Below are 16,408 nucleotides of genomic sequence, written 5' to 3'. Positions count from 1 at the left end.
TGGGCTTTGGGGCTTTAATCTGGTCGTAACAAAAATGTTCTGAAGGTCTCATTTCTTTATGAAAGACTCTTCTGTTTGGATCTTGCTTGATTGGAGGCCTTGAGTATCCTGGTCCTTTTTGTATAATTTGAGTGGAAAGAGGGTAAACATTGATAGAAAACAAGCTTCTTTTTCTTTTTTATTTTTTTTAAGTTTATTGTTTTAGTAATCTCTATGCCCACTGTGGGGCTCACATGACCCCAAGATTAATAGTTGTATGCTCTTGGGGCACCTGGGTGGCTCAGTTGGTTAAGCATTCAACTTTGGCTTAGGTCATGATCTTGCAGTTTGTGGGTTTGAGCCCCGGGTCAGTCTCTGTGCTGACAGCTTGGAACCTGGAGCCTGCTTTGGATTCTGTGTCTCCATCTCTGTCTCTGGCCCTCCCCCACTCAGGCTCTGTCTCTCTCCTACGAAAACAAATAAACATTAAAAACGATATTTTAAAAAAAGGGTGGCATGCTCTTCTGACTGAGCCAGCTAGACGCCCCCAAACCAAGCTTTTCTGAGTCACCTACTGAAGGGTTTGTTCAGAGCAGCATGGGCTCAGTCCCCCGTCTGTCACTTCTCTCTGTGTGACTTGGGCAAGTCACATGGCCTCCCTGGGCCTCCTCATCTGCAAACAGAGCCCTGGCATTACCTTGCTGGTAATGAAATGACAACGGCCACCATTTACTGAGGGCCTTGACGGTCTTCTGTGTGAGGCCAACTCTGGTTCACTGTCCCTCGGGTTTCCCTGGGAGCGAACTTCTGAGCATCACTGTTACATGGTCAAGATTAGAGGAGAAAGGATGGCTTGGCCAGATCTTTATTCAGAAGAATTGGAACAACGGAGACGCCTGGCCGGCTCAGTAAGTGGAGTGTGAGACTCTTGATCTCCGGGTTGTAAGTCCGAGCCCCACGTTGGGTGTAGAGATTACTTAATAAAATCTTGGAGTGCCTGGGTGGCTCAGTCGGTTAAGCGTCCAACTTCAGCTCAGGTCATGATCTCACGGTTCGTGGGTTCGAGCCCCGTGTCGGGCTCGGTGCTGACAGCTCGGAGCCTGGAGCCTGCTTGGGATTCTGTGTCTCCCTCTCTCTCTGCCCCTCTCCCGCTCACATTCTGAGTCTCTCTCTCTCTCTCTCAAAAAATAAATAAACATCAAAAAAATGTAAAAAATAAAATAAAATCTTGAAAAAAAATGAATTGGGAAAATGAGTTTTCAGGGGACGCAGCCGTTTGGAGAAAGCTGAGCAATGACATCAGGCCCTTTGTAGCCAAGTTAGTGAGGCCTGGGTGTGGGTGTGGCCAGTGGGTGTGGGTGTGGCCAGTGACCGGCCTCCAGTCCTCTTGGTTTCTCTGAGGACAGTGCAGAATATGTTGGCCTGCCCCAACCCCCCCTTGGATTGCAGGGCCACACTGACATTGGGAGGGCTCCATTTGATGGGCCTTCTCAGGACACCAGTCAGCTGAGTCACTGCTGCATCAATAAGAAACAGAAGTCACTTTTTTTTAACCCGTGGAAGGAGAGAGCAGAAGGCAGGACCTTAGCTTGGCATCGCCGCAGTGTTCCAGAAGCCTCTGTGCCGTCCCTGTCGGTTCTGTTGGTAAATGCTTAGCTTTTTAACGTGAGGAAGTCCTTCCTCTGAGGAGACTACTTACTGGTAGCCTCACGTGGCTCCGATTCAGAATCGCACGAAGGACAGATGTTACACGGGACGCTGACACGTCAAGCAGTCGACAGCTGCATCTCCCGAGTGTCCCTGGGTGCAGAGCATAGCCCGACACCTGGGACAGAGATGCCCTTGGACAGCCTGCCCTCAGGAGGCTCAGAGACCAGCAGGGGAGGCAGATCACAGAAGGCTGATGATAAGGGAGGCTGCAGGGCTGCGGACGGGGTGCAGGAGTGTGGGGCGGGGGGCACCAGGAGGCGGGATCAATCCAGCAGGCAGAGAAGGGGATGGAAAGATCAGGGGTGCATCCCGACATGGGCAGTGTTTGCAGATTGATTTGATAGAGTGTCCTGGAGTAAATCTGATAAACTAGTGTTGTTCCAGTCCTAACAGCAGGACACATTTCCTCGCTTTTTAGGTCTGTGCTTGTGGAAGACAGTGTTTTGCTGTGTATACTTTGTATGTCTAGAACTTTTATCTTTTTTTTTTTTAATTTCTTTTTTTAATATTTAAAAAAAATTTTTTTAACGTTTTTATTTATTTTTGAGACAGAGAGAGACAGAGCATGAACAGGGGAGGGTCAGAGAGAGGGAGACACAGAATCCGAAACAGGCTCCAGGCTCTGAGCTGTCAGCACAGAGCCCGACGTGGGGCTCGAACTCACGGACCGCGAGATCATGACCTGAGCCGAAGTCGGACGCTTAACCGACTGAGCCACCCAGGAGCCCCTGTTTATTTATTTATTTTTGAGGGTGAGTGGGGATGGGAGGGGGGGCAAAGAGAGAGGGAGACACAGAATCCGAAGCAGGCTCCAGGCTCTGAGCCATCAGCACAGAGCCTGACGCGGGACTCGAACTCACGGACCGCGAGATCGTGACCTGAGCCGAAGTCGGACGCTTAACCGACTAAGTCACCCAGGCGCCCCTAGAACTTTATCTTTTAAGTAAACTTTTCTTGCTAGTAAGAATCTGTAACTGGAAAAAGAAAGGTGTGGGTGGGCAGGTAGCCTGGTTTCCCTGTAACTTCTCCAAGTCCCTGTTTTTGGGGTACAGACACTGAGTTATTAGAGAGACCATTTGAGGTGAACATGTTTGGGTAGCTCGCCTTTTAAGGTATCTAAGTGAAACTGATGTGTAAATGTGTCTCTGACCTCAAAGGTATTTTTTTTAACGTGGTTAATTCTGTTTTTCTATGAAAACCAAGTCCGTTTTGAGTCGGTGGTGTTTGTCCTTTCTTAGGCTGGTTTTCTTTTCATTTCTTTTCAAAAGTTCTCACCTTTTTATTTAGGAGAGTGAAACCTAGCCTCACAACCTCCAGACATACTTCGGGATTTTTAGCTTTTTGCCTCCCAAAAAAGAGGAGTGGGGTAGAGATTTCATGTTTAGAGTCAGAGAAATAGAGAGCGCTCTGGATGGGGGGTGGGAAAGCCAGGCTCGGGTCCCAGCTCCCTCACAGCCTGCGTGGAACCCTGGGCAGGTCAGGTAACCTCCCCGAGCCCGAGTCCTCTTTCGCGCAGGCGGGATGTTGTGACCAGCTGTGTGGTGCTCTTGGACCACGGTGCCTGGCACTGGCCTGTCTCAGGTTGGGTTCTCTGGAAGCAGACTCGGAGGCAGAAATGAATGCATGGGGGGTTTGCTGGGGCAACATGGGGAGGGCAGGGGGGTGAGGACAGGGCAGAGGGAGGGTCGAGCTGGGGCGCAGCTGCAGCAGGGGCCGAGATTCCCTGGCATCAGCCCGTCACGGACTACGGGCCGCTGGGGCGGGCGTGACCTTGGACTGTTCTGTTCCCCTTAGCCAAGGGCAGCTCCCAGCGAGGGTCTCCGCCAGAAGAGGGAGTGTCTTGATCTTGAAGGGGGGTCTGAGTGACATACTCCACCCTCATTGCAGGGTATGAATTGCTAATTATGAGTGAACTACAGAGGTGGTGTTTCTTTTTTTTTTATTATTTTTTTAAAGTTTATTTTGAGAGAGAGCACGAGTGGGATGGGGCAGAGAGAGAGGAGAGGGAATCCCAAATAGGTTCTGCACTGTTGGCACAGAGCTCGATGTGGGGCTCGAACTCGTGAATCCTGAGATCGTGACCTGAGCCGAAACCAAGAGTCGGACACTTAACCGACTGAGCCCCCCAGGCGCCCAGAGATGGGTATTTTATTTTTTTTTAATTTTTTTTTTTTTAATTTTTGAGAGAGACAGAGCATGAGCGGGGGAGGGGCAGAGAGCGAGGGAGACACAGAATCCAAAGCAGGCTCCAGGCTCCGAGCCGTCAGCACAGAGCCCGACGCGGGGCTCGAACTCACGAACCGTGAGATCACGGCCTGAGCCAAAGTCGGGCACCGACTGAGCCCCCCAGGCGCCCAGAGGTGGGTATTTGAAACCAAGCCCCGTATAGGAGGTCCAGGTCCTCACGGGGCAGGAGCACCCAGCACCGTTCTAGGGTGAGAGAGCAAGTGCTGGGGTCCTCAGGGTGCATTGCCTGGGGCCCCGTGTCCTTTCCCGTCGCCAGGAGGACTACAACCACATCCACGGGGGCAAGTGGACGGTGAACAACCTGCGGCTGTACCTGGAGAGCACCCGAGGCAAGGAGGTGACCGGCAAGCTGTTCGACGAGATCCACTGGATCGTCGTGCAGTCGCTGAAGGCCGTGGCGGTGAGAGAAGGGCGGGGGTCGGGCCTGGGAGCCGCCGAGTGGGGCGGGGAGGGCTGCTGGTTCTTTGGCCACGGAGACTCGTCTTTACGGGCCCACCTCCCTCGTGGCCACGCGTCTGCCAGAGGCGGGGGCAGCTTGGCGGAGGGAGAGGGGCCAGCTTCCGGCCGGGTGCCGCCCAGGGCGTGCCGGGTGCCGGGCCTTCCTCGGCAGCCGCCGGCCCAGGCGAGTCCTGGCGGTGTCCCCTGCAGCCCGTCTGTGCCATCGGATCGAGGGGGCGTGTTTTGGCGTAAGCTGCTGGTCAGAGGTGGACTCGCGGTGGCCTCCTCGAGTTTAGGCCTCCCGCTCTGTGGGGTCATGGACGTCGGGATGCTGGAAACCCACCTCCCTGTTGCCCCAAGCGTGCTCCTCGTTGGCTGGCTCGCAGTCCCCGTTGGTGTCTTATTTTGCTGTGCCGCAGCAGGTGTGCGGCTGGTTTTGAGGGAACGGGAAGGAATAAACAGCAGGCCACCGGTGCGTGGGCGGCTGTGCCCCGAGCTTCACGTGTGGGCTCCCAGATGCTCATCACCCCGCGACTCAGAAGCAAAACGGAGGCCCGGCCCCGGAGTGGGGAAGCGCGGGGACAGGCGTTGGGGCCCAGGCCTGCCGAGGGGGCTCCCAACAGACCGGCCCAGTGGGTGTGACACCCGAGGGCACTCGGCCCGGCTCGGAGAGTAGGCGGCACGTCCCTTGGAGGGTGTACGCCCAGCCCCTCTGAGCCTCGGAGGCCGTCTCTGGGAAACCGGGAGACAGTGGGGTGGGGGCTGGGGGAGCTAGCAACCTCCTGTCCTGCACAGGCTGCCTGGACGGTGGTGTGGGCAGTGGCCGGGGTAGGACCGCTCTCCGGCAAGATGCGGGCCCACTGACTCCCCTGGGAAACCAGCCTCTGCCCCCCCAGCCTAGTTTTCCTCCAGTGAGTGAGGCTGGACTGGCCTGTGTCCCCCTCAGGAGTTTTTGGTTCTAGATCCAGCATTTGAAGTAGAGTCCACATGCCCACTAATGTGTGAAAAGGCCTCACTGCTGTGTCTGTGGGCTTTACTCACTGTGGGGGACAGCAGGGTCCCCAGGTGTATGTGACATGGCTGCTTGCTAGGCCTTCCCACAGGTTTTCATCCAAGTAGCCTCGGTGGGGCCTGGGGACCCGCATTGTAAGCGAGCGGCTGGCAGGGTTTTTTATGTACCTGGAGAACAGTTTATGAAGTGGAATTGAAAGTTAAAAAGAGGGGCGCCCGGGTGGCTCAGTGGGTTAAGCGTCGGACTTCAGCTCAGATCAGGATCTCGTGGTCTGTGGGTTCGAGCCCCGCGTCGGGCTCTGTGCTGACGGCTCAGAGCCTGGAGCCTGCTTGGGACTCTGTGTCTCCCTCTCTCTGCCCCTCCCCACTCATGCTCTGTCTCTCTCTCTCTCTCTCAAAAATAAATAAACATTTAAAAGTTTTTAAAATAAAAATGGAACAAAAAAAATTAAAAAGAAAATCCCCAAATTTTTAGTAAACAGATTGGCTTGTCAAAGAGAACAGAGGTTCATAGCCTGGCTCCCCGCATCCCTGAGGACCTGAGAAGGGCCTGTGACGAGGTTGCACAGGCCTGCACTCTGGAGCTGGGCTTCTGTCCACTCTGAGGACAGTCCCATGCCAACAGACACATGGTTGCTTTGATCAAGCCTGTGATGAGTGAGACCCGGAGACACCGGTAATCACTTCAGGAAGTGCCCTCAGAGGCCGAGGGAAGTTTCCGAGTCTGGGCCCTGTGGGAGGAGCCGGGGAAGGATGGGAGGCGGCACTGGGGGTGGAGGTGGGGAGCGCTGATCTTGGTGGTGAGACCCCATACGTCACGTCGGGACCCCGAGCAGGTCCTGCCCCGTGACCTGCCCTGTGTTCGGGGCGGTGGTCCCAGCCGGGCCCTCCCGAGGCTGGCTGTACAAGACACTAGTTCCTTTCTTACAGCCGGTGATGAACAACGACAAACACTGCTTCGAGTGCTATGGCTATGACATCATCATCGACGACAAGCTGAAGCCCTGGCTGATTGAGGTAACCGCCCACAGGAGCGCGTGTGGCCGGTCGCCCTCCCGGCTGCCTCTGCCCCGTCTCTCAGGCCAGGCGGCAGGGCCGGGGCACGTGAGGCTCTGGAAGGTGACGGGGACAGACGGGCAGGTCGGACAAGTTTGCTGATGGTGGACAGTGGGAGCCGCCCCTGCAGGAAGCTGCCGGAAGAGTCAGGTTATCAGGGAGCAAACTTCCAAAATAGCACTCCCCGCGTTACTTCTTACGCCGTCCAACCCGCGTGTGCAGAGATACACACAGATATGTAGAGAGATCGACAGACGCGTGTGTAAAATATTTACGTGCTCTGGTTTTCCGTTTCAGAAGTTCAGTGCGCTAGCCATTGCACTACAGAGCCCTTTTTTTCCATTTTAAAGCGAGTCACTTGAATGGCAGTCAAGCTTTCCTTGATGAGCCAGGACCTTAATTGGGAATATGACGAATACTCCTTCTAACATAACAGACCTTAATTGTAGCCTATTTATGATAATTAGGGCATGACGATATGCTACAGTGGTAATTTCAAGGGCGCCTGAGGTTCATGCAGCCCCTTTGTATACGTTAGATACCCTACCAGCAGCACGAAGACACAGCCTGACTGTTTGGGAGAAACCCGAGTAACTTGCAGGTTTTTGCCTCCACTCTGCCGTGGCCTGACGAAGCAGCTAACCAAGGTCATTACAGCTGTGCCTGAAGTGGAGTAAATAGCTGGTGACTGAGGGCCTGCGTGACTCTCCACACAGTCCGTGCATTTTAACCTGAGGACTCCTGACGTTCCTTAGCTCCTCAGAGGCCTTAGGGGACTAACCTTCCGTTTATCAGATGGGTTCCATTTGTCAGAATATTGCTTTATTGGTGAGGTATTACTCTCTTCGCCAAAAAGGGGCCCACTGGGGACGCCTGACTGGCCCATTCAGTGGAACATGTGACTCTTGATCTCGGGGGTTGTGAGTTCGAGCCCCACGTTGGGTGTAGAGATTGCTTAAAAGGCGGAGCGGAGGGGACACATTCCTTTTTTTTTTTTATTTATTTTTTAATCTTTATTATTTATTTTTGAGAGATCGAGAGAGAGAGAGAGAGTATGAGCAGGGGAGGGGCAGAGAGAGAGGGAGACGCAGAATCAGAGGCAGGCTCCAGGCTCCCAGCTGGTAGCACAGAGCCCGACGTGGGGCTTGAATCCACGAACCGTGAGATCATGACCCGAGCCGAAGTCGGACACTTAACCGACTGAGCCACCCAGGCGCCCCGGGGACACATGACTTTTTACTTCAACCCACGATGCTACTTAGGGTAATTGGGTTTGCTGATTCTAGCAAAGCTCTGAGTGGCTTCCAATACTTGGGGGAGAGTGTCTACACAGGTAGACACGGAGGTTAGGTTTATGATCTGCGTTCACTTAACATTTTTATCTGTGTGCTGAGCGATTTGTAGGTCGTAATCCCAACCTGTGTCTGACTTTTTATATTTCATCTAACGGCTGACTGAAAGTAGGATCCTAAAACGCTTCCTATACGAGGTGCCTGAAGATACTATACATTAATGGGACGAATTGACAATTTTGCCTAAAACGCGCGGTAGCCCGCGTTTTCCTCTGCAGTGTGTGTTTTCATGCCAAAGGAGCCAGTGATCCACGTGAAGAGTGATTCCTTTCCTCTCGTAGGTGAACGCGTCCCCGTCTCTCACCTCCAGCACCGCCAACGACCGAATCCTTAAGTATAACCTGATCAATGACACCCTCAATATCGCAGTCCCTAATGGCGAGATTCCAGACTGTAAATGGAACAAATCACCCCCGAAGGAAGTTCTTGGCAATTACGAAATTCTGTAAGTTTGCGTGCGGACCGGGCAGCCGTCCTCGTGTGTGTCAGACGGAGGGGTGGCAAGGCCCAGCGTGGATTTTCTGGTTGTGTGTGGACTTGCCTTGTTTGGGCTGAGTCTTTCTTTTACTAACGGTGTTCCGGGATAGATCACGTTGTCGCGAAAGAACGGGTATTAAACTAAGGTCTTTGTCTAGGCCTTTTGTTTGATAAGTATTCATGAAGCGTTTGCCACACGCTGGGCACCTTGTAAGGTGGGAACAGGAGATCTCTGTGGCTTACCTCCCACCCCCCCACCCCGGGCCCAGCTCGCACCCAGGCCCCGCCACTTGGAGATGTATGACATTGAGGAACTCTGCAACTCTTTGAGCCTCAGTTTGTGCGCCTTTTGCGTGGGGCTGTGGTGCAGAGGGAAAGACAAGAAATGGTAACAATAGTAGCAGGCAGTTGAGGGCTGACCACGTGCCAGAAACTGCCAAGGGCTTGACTCACGTGTTTCCGTGCTTCGTTCCCCCAGCCCCCTCCTGAGGTCAGTGTCATCATTAGCTCCACCTTAGGCATGCGGAGACAAAGGTTTAGAGAGGTGGTGTGGCCCATCGGCAGTGACAAAAAGTGGGAGCAGCGTCAGGAGGGCAGTGGATACATGAAGTACCACTCGTTCGTACCACGGGGTAGTGGGTGGCCACTGACACGTGGCCCCGGAGCTCTGCCGTGGAGGCGGGGACGGTGAGGGAGGAAAGCGCATCCCAGAATCCTTGTTAAACGGGCAGTGGCCTCAGCCCCCCCCCCCCCCCCCCGCCCCCAGCGTGGACATACGTCTGTGTGTCGGGCTGCCTCCGTGAGCGTGGGCGAGCCCGGAAACGTGGAGGGCCGCGCATCAGCTTGTCCACACGGATGTTGCCGCCACGGGCCGTGAGGTGTGGAAGGGAGCCGGAGAGAAAAGGGAGATAGTGTCCCGAACTGGAAGGGGCCTGTGTGTCAGGTTCACGTTACGTATTTCTGTGAAAGTAAAAACGCGTGTTTAATGTTTCAAGAAAACAAGGGAAGAAATTTGTAGTGAACTTCTCGCAGCACAAGGTCCCAGGCTCCCAGTTGGAGGCGCTGCGGGTGGGGGGGGCTTGGACCGCAGAGCCTCTGCCCTGCGTGGTGTCGATGATGGGCGAGTGGTACAGGGGAGGGTGGAAGGTCAGCTCCGCAGACAAGAGTGTGGAGCCTCCAAGGGCGGCGGAGGGGAGCTTCAAGCGCGAGCGCTCGGTGCCCTTGACCGTTTTCTCCAGCCACGGTCAGCTGCCTGGTCCGAGTGCAGGGTGAGCAGAGGGTGGGAAGTGAGCCGCTCTGGGGGCTTGTCAGGCAAGGAGGATGGCGAGAGAGGAGGACGGTGGGAGGGGTGGGAGGTGATCCGAGATCCCGGTGGTTGGAGTCGCTGGGGTGGGGACGCCCGGGAAGCGAGCGGGAGAGGAGCGGTCAGGGTGAGCGTCTGCGGTCCGGGTTTTGCAGGAATGGCGGTTGCTGAACGGGACAAGGTCAGGTGCCGTGGGAATGGTCTGAGCTGGGGGAGGACAAGGTCGTGGGGGGAGGGGGCGCAGGGTCAGGGAACTGGGGTCTCCTCTGTTTGGTCATTGCGGTCACCGGGGTTGTGAGCCAGGAGCCCGAGCCTTAAGCAGTTAGGGGCAGTGCCGTGGAGGGTTCTGGGTAACCGCGCAAGGAGGGTGGTGGGTCCTCCCGACCCGGGAAGGAGGTTTTGACCAGCGGGGCTCACTCCAGGCCCAGGGGCATGATGGGTGGGAGAGAGAGCACCCCTACAGGTGGGGCTGCAGGGAAGCAACGTCTTCAGGGAGAGCCAGGTTTTAGCACGGGAAGGTGCAGGGGACGTTTCCAGGATGAGGCCGAGGACTCGGGTTTGCTGGCGACGGAGATCTGAGGGCGCGAAGGAAGAGTTTGGGGGGAGGGGGGTCAGACTGGAGCGTGTGCGGGGCCTCCGGGGGTGGCAGCGAGGGACGTGCAGGGTGACGTGGAGGAGACGGGGGGCTGAGCCCCGACAGCCTCTGAGACAGGTGGGGGCAGAGCGTGGGGAGGAGTCTTGCCTCTCGCCAGCAGCGTGAGGGACCAGGATCCGCGAGCTCCCAGCCCAGGCTGGTGGGTGGCGGGGCTGCCGGGAGCCCGCGGGGGAGGGTGGCAGACACTCTGCTCCCCGTTGAAGATGCGGAGGTCAGAGCCTCCCTGCGGTTAGGTGAAGAGACAGAGAGGTGACCCCCCCTCCCCCCACCAACCCACTCAGCTGCCCTCTCCCCGCCCCACACGTAAGGAAGGCTCCAGCCCAGAGCTGATAGTTCCAGACGCTTCCACTCAGGACTGCTCCCCGTGCTTCAGATGACCCTGTTTGTGGCTCACAGCCTCGGCCTCCCTCCCGCAGCAGGAGGCCGGGCCCCGGCTTCCTGCCCAGCTAGGTGCTCTGCCTTCCTGGAGTGTTGCTCCCAGCGGTCCTCCGGGGGTGCCGGCAGGAGGAGGAGGAAGCCGGGGTGCCAGTGAACTGCCCAAGGTCACAGGGCTGCTGCTGCCGCCGGCCCCCAGAAATAGGCGCTCTGGTCGCCCTGATTGCCGTCCTGGCCTTCAAGCCATGAGGCCCCGCCCCCTGTGCCTGCGGCCTCCAGGCCCAGGTCTGAAGGTGCTGGGTATACTCGTACAGGCCTCAAAACACTGCCTGAACCCTGCCGATGACGGCCATCCACTTGTCAAAAAGCCAGGGGGAGGGGCGCCTGGGTGGCTCAGTCGGTTGGGCAACCAACTCTGGATTTCATATCAGGTCATGATTTTGCAGTTTGTGGGATCGAGCCCTGCATTGGGCTCCAAGCTGACGGCACAGAGCCCGCTTGGGATTTTCTCTTTCCTTCTCCCGCTGTCCCTCCCCTGCTGTGCGAGCTCTCTCTCTCAGTCTCTCTTCCTCTCTCAAAATAAGTCAACTGAAAAAAAAAAAAGCCAGGAGGAAAGCCTGCTGGAATGGGAGGGGGCCCTTGAAAACCCTCCTGCCTGATTCTCCTCCATCGGGGGCCATCCCACCCCTGGGAACAGCTCGTCCCAGATGCCAGCTGCTTGCCAAATGCTTGTTTCTGTCAGGTTTGCAAGCTGCACACACCAGCACAAATGCACAGTGAGACTGGTAATCCCTGTGTGGGTCTCCCCCCACCCCATCATTCAGCACATTCTCACTGCACACCCGCCCCAGAGCGAGGTGCTGGGGCAACTGCGAGCCAGACGGATGGGGTCACTCCGGCCCTTAGGTCAGCAGCACAGGCACAGAACCGGCAGCAGGTGCCAACGGGTGGGTGCTGACATGCGAACGGGGCGTCCAGGGGCTCTAGCAGTCCCTGGGGTGGAGAGGGGCCTGGGAGGACCCCCCACAGGCGGACCCTCCAGCGTCCCTGGGGAGTCCTCCCTTCGGCATCATCTCTCCTTAGGGAGACGGGGGAGACGGGGGTCCCCGTTGTTGCCCTGATCCCCATCCCGACAGAGAGAAGCCCAACAAACTGGCCTTTCCCCTCCTTGCCCTTCCTTCTCAGCCCCCAGTTTGCCACCAGAAGCACGATGCAGAGACTGTGTTCTGCAGCTTGAGAAGCTTCTGTCCCACACCACACTCTGATTCTGGGAATAAACATTTAACAGAAATATACCCTTTTCCCAAAGTGAGCAAAATTCAGCCAACGCGACATAACTCAGCATCTTAGTCCCTGTTGCATTTGGCACGGATGTCTGCTTATCACAGAGGGTCCTCAGTCAGGGCGTGGCCACCAAATGACCCCCGTGAATGAGGTTTCACAGCATACAGAAAGTGGGGATGGGATCGTAAGGCCCGCTGTTCTGAGTCAGGAGGGTGATGTGAAGTCACGGTGGGGAGAGGAGACCTCGTTCGCCAGAGCCTGCACCTGCCAGGGCCGGCGAGCGGTGCGGTGGGGTTTCTCCACCCTCATGGACCCCGTAAGAGAGGCTCATCGTGGCGAGAGGGGCCAGGGACTGCCCCGATAGATGTCATCATCGGGCGGGAGCGTCCAGGGTCCCAGCTCAGTTCTTTCCAAGGCGAAAGCCCAGGCTCTGTTTCCTACACAGATCATGCGCTTTCCTACACAGGCCTGGTGCGCGAATGTTAATGGAGAGGGGCGGGTAAGTCGAGGCTGGTGGAGGCAGGATCTAGCCTTTCTTGGGAGGGCCCTGCTTTCTTGTGAGCCTCTCCCTGTCCTGGCCCCCTCCTCCCGGGTGGGTCATTCACACCCCGTTCCCGATCTCAACCGGGGTCAGTCATAACCTGCCCCCAGATGCTGTGCGCAAAAATATTTCCGGACGTCAGCTTTCTCCCTCACCATCCTGGTGTCTCACTCATGTTTCCCTTGGGGGTCATTGCGCCGTTCCATCTGGTAGCCTTTTATAAGATGTCAGCTGTTCTCGAAAACAGTTTAACAAGGCAGCACGCCTGCGCTCTGTGGCCTCGGGCAGGGTTTGGTGGGCTGGGGGAGCGCAGGGTGGGGGCCGGGCCGCTTCCCTGGCTGCTGCGGGATTCGCCACGCCGCCGCTCAGTGGCCAGTGGCCGTGCGTGGCATTGCTGCTGCTGGACCCTGAAGATGTCCCTCTGTTTCCAGCTATGATGAAGAGCTGGCGCAGGGCGACGGGGCTGACCGGGAGCTGAGAAGTCGCCAGGGCCAGTCGCTGGGGCCCAGAGGGGGCCGATCGAGAGACTCGGGGAGAACCGTCCTCACAACCTGGAAGTGACCACCAGGAGGCGCAGAAGACCGCAGCCCGACCCTCCCACATGCTCCCCACACCTGGGCCTATTTTGAAATTTCCTTTTTTCTAGAGCTTTTTTTCCTTTCGTAAGCCCTGTAAATAAATAAAGGCACTTCTTTGAAAGGTTAAGGAGTGTCTCGCGAGGGAGAGGGGCCCTGCTTCTCCATCTCTCTCGCACGGTACTTCGGACCCCAGACGGGGGGATTTTTCCCACCCCAAGCGATTCTGCGCGTCTCCGGCTGGTGCTGGGTGTCCTACGATTTAACTCAATTCTGACACCATCTGCCTGGAGATGGCGTCGGATCCCACGGGTGAAGGGCCCACGTCCCGCGAGACGGCCCCTCCCGCGCCCCCACTGATGCACTTCTGAAGTGACGGTGGGGGTCCGGGGCCCACGGCCAAGAAAGAATTCTTGAGACGTCTTTGGTGCGAAAAGGTGATTCTGTTAAAGCACGTGGACAGGACCCTGGACAGAAAGCTGCACTGGGGTCGTGAGGCGTGACTGGTTCTATACCACAGAGTTAGGGGAGGCGAGGGAAGGCCAAAGGGAGGCCTCCAAAAGGACTTTCAGGGGCTCCTGGGTGGCTCATTCGGTTAAGCGTCGACCTCGGCTCAGGTCATGATCTCACGGTTCTTGAGCCCGAGCCCCGCGTCGGGCTCTGTGCTGACAGCTCAGAGCCTGGAACCTGCTTCCGATTCCGATTCCGGGTCTCCCTCTCTCCCTGCCCCTCCCCGGCCCCCTCTCTCTCAAAAATGAATAAACATTTAAAACTTTTAAAAAACAAAAGGACTCTCATTGCTAAGGAGGATTCCTAGGATACCTGAGCCTTTGCTTGTCAAGCTAAGATTGTTTTTTTTCCCTCCAGCAAGCAAAGCATTAACCTTAAGACCCTAGGGGCTTCCTGGAGGAATGTTCTCCTCTGTATTTGCCTCAGGTATCTGTCAGTGCGCTGCAGGTTACAAGGACGCGTAATTTTATCTACATTTTCTTCTTGCCTTAGTTCCCCACAGCACTCTGGAGGGGAGGGTGACGTTAGGGCTCCAGGAAACGGAGGCTGGGAGGCTCGTAGGTTTCTGGAGCTTGCCTTGTTTTTCTTGTAAATCGTTAAAACAGTTGCAGACTGACGGAGCCTCCTATCCTGCAGGACCTCGATCTCTATCAGGTAATCATTTGTGCTTTCCTTTTTTAGCTTTAGGGCTCCCTCAACCAGCCCCCTCCAGGCCACCCCGGAGCCCCAGCCACCGCTCAGCCTTTAGCACAAACTGGTTCGTTGGAATCCGAAAAACGCCCATTTCAACCTTTGCTATCTGGAGCTATTTCAGGAACTGGGAACACACGAAACGTGATAACAAAGTGATGTCCCTGTAGCTCCTGGAAAGCAAATTAACAAGGGTTTTTTTTTTTAGGAACCGTGTGACAACCAAATATATGTTGCTTATAAACCCCAGCGCCCCATTCTATTTCATTAGAGCTGGAAGAATGGATTCACAAGCGGAGGAGACCAGCTCCTTCCACAGAGCGTACCAGCCTCGGCGTGTGATTTGGTTTTTTACGAGGTCTTCACGTTTTGAAAATACCGCACGAACTTCAAAAACAAAACCTGACTCTCTCCCCTGCCGCTGTGCCAAAGCGAGGTACTGAACCTGACAGCCGTCTTGGCTTCCTTCCCTTGCACTTGACTCTGAGGGAAACCTGCCCCTGCAAATACTGGTCCGTAATTTATCTTTACGAAGGCCTTTGTCTGTCGGTGCTGTGGGAAGAGACCCGTTTCCGTCACTTGGGTTTTGTAGGTGAGTCTGTCAGATGGGCCCAGACGGTTCCCGCCCCGTGGCTTACGTGACGTCAGCATCTGGGTTTGCCGCAGGCCTGGGGGGGGGGGGGGTAAGCACTGTCCGCGGCCATCAGCCAGGACAAGCTCTGGGTGTGGTGTGTGGACACGATGCCACCCTGGACGCTAAGTGACCCAGAGGAAGACACGGGGACACCTGAGTCAGTTGGGCAGAGTGACTGACGCATGTTCTAACTTTGAGACGCGGGTTACTTTTTTCTTAATTTGTTTTAAGTTTATTTCTTTTTGAGAGCAGGGGAGGGGCAGAGAGAGAGGGAGACACAGAATCCGAAACCGGCTCCAGGCTCTGAGCGGTCAGCTCAGAGCCCGACGCGGGGCTGGAACTCACAGACCGAGAGATCATGACCTGAGCCGAAGTCGGATGCTTAACCGACTGAGCCACCCGGGCGTCCCTGTGGGTTACTTTTAGTAAGAGCCTTTCACTTGACCTTCCTGCCGGACACCTGTTTGCTGATGCTTCAGTCACCGTCTTGAATCTATCTTTAGAACTCCCCCCCCTGCTTTTTGGTTCCGGTGTTAGTCACAGGATCTGTTCTCATGCTATTGTCCCGAGGACATAAGAGATCGGGCTCTTTCCCGTACCCAGGTGTGAACGCACGTCAGGCTTGGATGTCGTGTCGCGTGTGTATGCGCGCTCCTGTGTGTTAGGGAAAAGGGCCTTTTACGTGGTAGGACGGAAAGGGACAGAGGTACAGTGTGAATATCAAACCAGCATCCGGATGAATTGCACTGGGGGGGAGGGGGTTGTCTGCGGTGCTCACTTTAAGCCCGAGAAGCTTCCCCCTTAATGACGGGACTTGTATGTGCGTCTTGTGCAGCCCTCGATTTCACGTCCAGTGTTGACGGCGGGTGCGGCTTTGAGTTTGAGTCAGACCTGGGCTTGAGGCCTGGCTCTGCCATTTATTAGTTTGTCCCAAGGCAGTCAGTCGGTGGATCTTGGGACCTTCGCTTCCTAGCGTGCAGAAAGGGGATTAAGTATATTTGCTTCAGGAACAAGCAGGGCCCTGGTCCCCGGGTCCTGGCTCTGACTGCGGCCGCTCACCCCGGGGCGGGGGCGGCCCCCGGGCCTGGCTCCAGGCTCCTGCACGCAGCCTTTCCCCCCACGAGTTCCTACAACCCGGCTAATCACTTACTGGTGGTTCTGCTCTCAGTGTATCCGGGACAAGGGTGGAGTCAGTCCCTGGCGGGGAGCGGTGACCTCAGCCTGAGCACGGAGGGCAGCCCCGTCGCATCAGGAGTGAGGTGCTTAGTTTGCTGACGACCGGGTTGCTAGGTGAGAGCGAGTGTCTGCTAAATAGATTTGTCACATGTTGACTGTTCCATTAGTGACATCAGATGTTTCCTCTGAGCTTCTGGAACACAGGAGGGTGGGAAGTGCACGATGGCCGAAGCAGGCCGGGAGAACAGCGGCTGTAAACGCGGCTCATGGCCGGGCCCAGGGCTCCAGCAGTGGTCCTCGCGTGGATTCGTCCAGATGGCACTTGGTGCTTTCTTGTCAGCTTCCATTATTTCCCTTTGGATGGGCACTGCGGGGGGGGGGGGGGGGGGGGGGGG

The 16,408-nt window shown here is 56.2% G+C and overlaps 1 protein-coding gene and 1 long non-coding RNA gene across 8 annotated transcripts in view; one reads left to right on the top strand and one right to left on the bottom strand.

Annotated features, from left to right (window-relative positions):
* Positions 1–13,133, top strand: part of TTLL1 (TTL family tubulin polyglutamylase complex subunit L1) — a 267,977-nt gene extending 254,844 nt beyond the window's left edge. For all 7 annotated transcript variants that reach the window (XM_049626462.1, XM_049626469.1, XM_049626466.1 and 4 more), the window contains 4 exons: positions 4,193–4,336; positions 6,316–6,402; positions 8,075–8,238; positions 12,860–13,133. In XM_049626462.1, coding sequence (XP_049482419.1) covers positions 4,193–4,336; positions 6,316–6,402; positions 8,075–8,238; positions 12,860–12,989 — 525 coding nt within the window. In that variant the 3' untranslated portion in view covers positions 12,990–13,133. The remainder of the gene's footprint in view (positions 1–4,192; positions 4,337–6,315; positions 6,403–8,074; positions 8,239–12,859) is intronic.
* LOC125919673 (uncharacterized) lies at positions 8,530–16,400 on the bottom strand. The gene is made up of 4 exons (XR_007456856.1): positions 15,988–16,400; positions 9,048–9,230; positions 8,724–8,783; positions 8,530–8,629 (listed from the first exon to the last, which is right to left on the bottom strand). It is a non-coding gene; the product is annotated as an uncharacterized LOC125919673 (long non-coding RNA).
* Between the last annotated feature and the right edge of the window lie 8 nt (positions 16,401–16,408).

This window comes from Panthera uncia, chromosome B4, assembly GCF_023721935.1.
Source record: "Panthera uncia isolate 11264 chromosome B4, Puncia_PCG_1.0, whole genome shotgun sequence".
NCBI classification, from domain to species: domain Eukaryota; kingdom Metazoa; phylum Chordata; class Mammalia; order Carnivora; family Felidae; genus Panthera; species Panthera uncia.
Note: the sequence above shows the minus strand (reverse complement) of the source record. Positions and strands in the feature narration are given on the sequence as shown.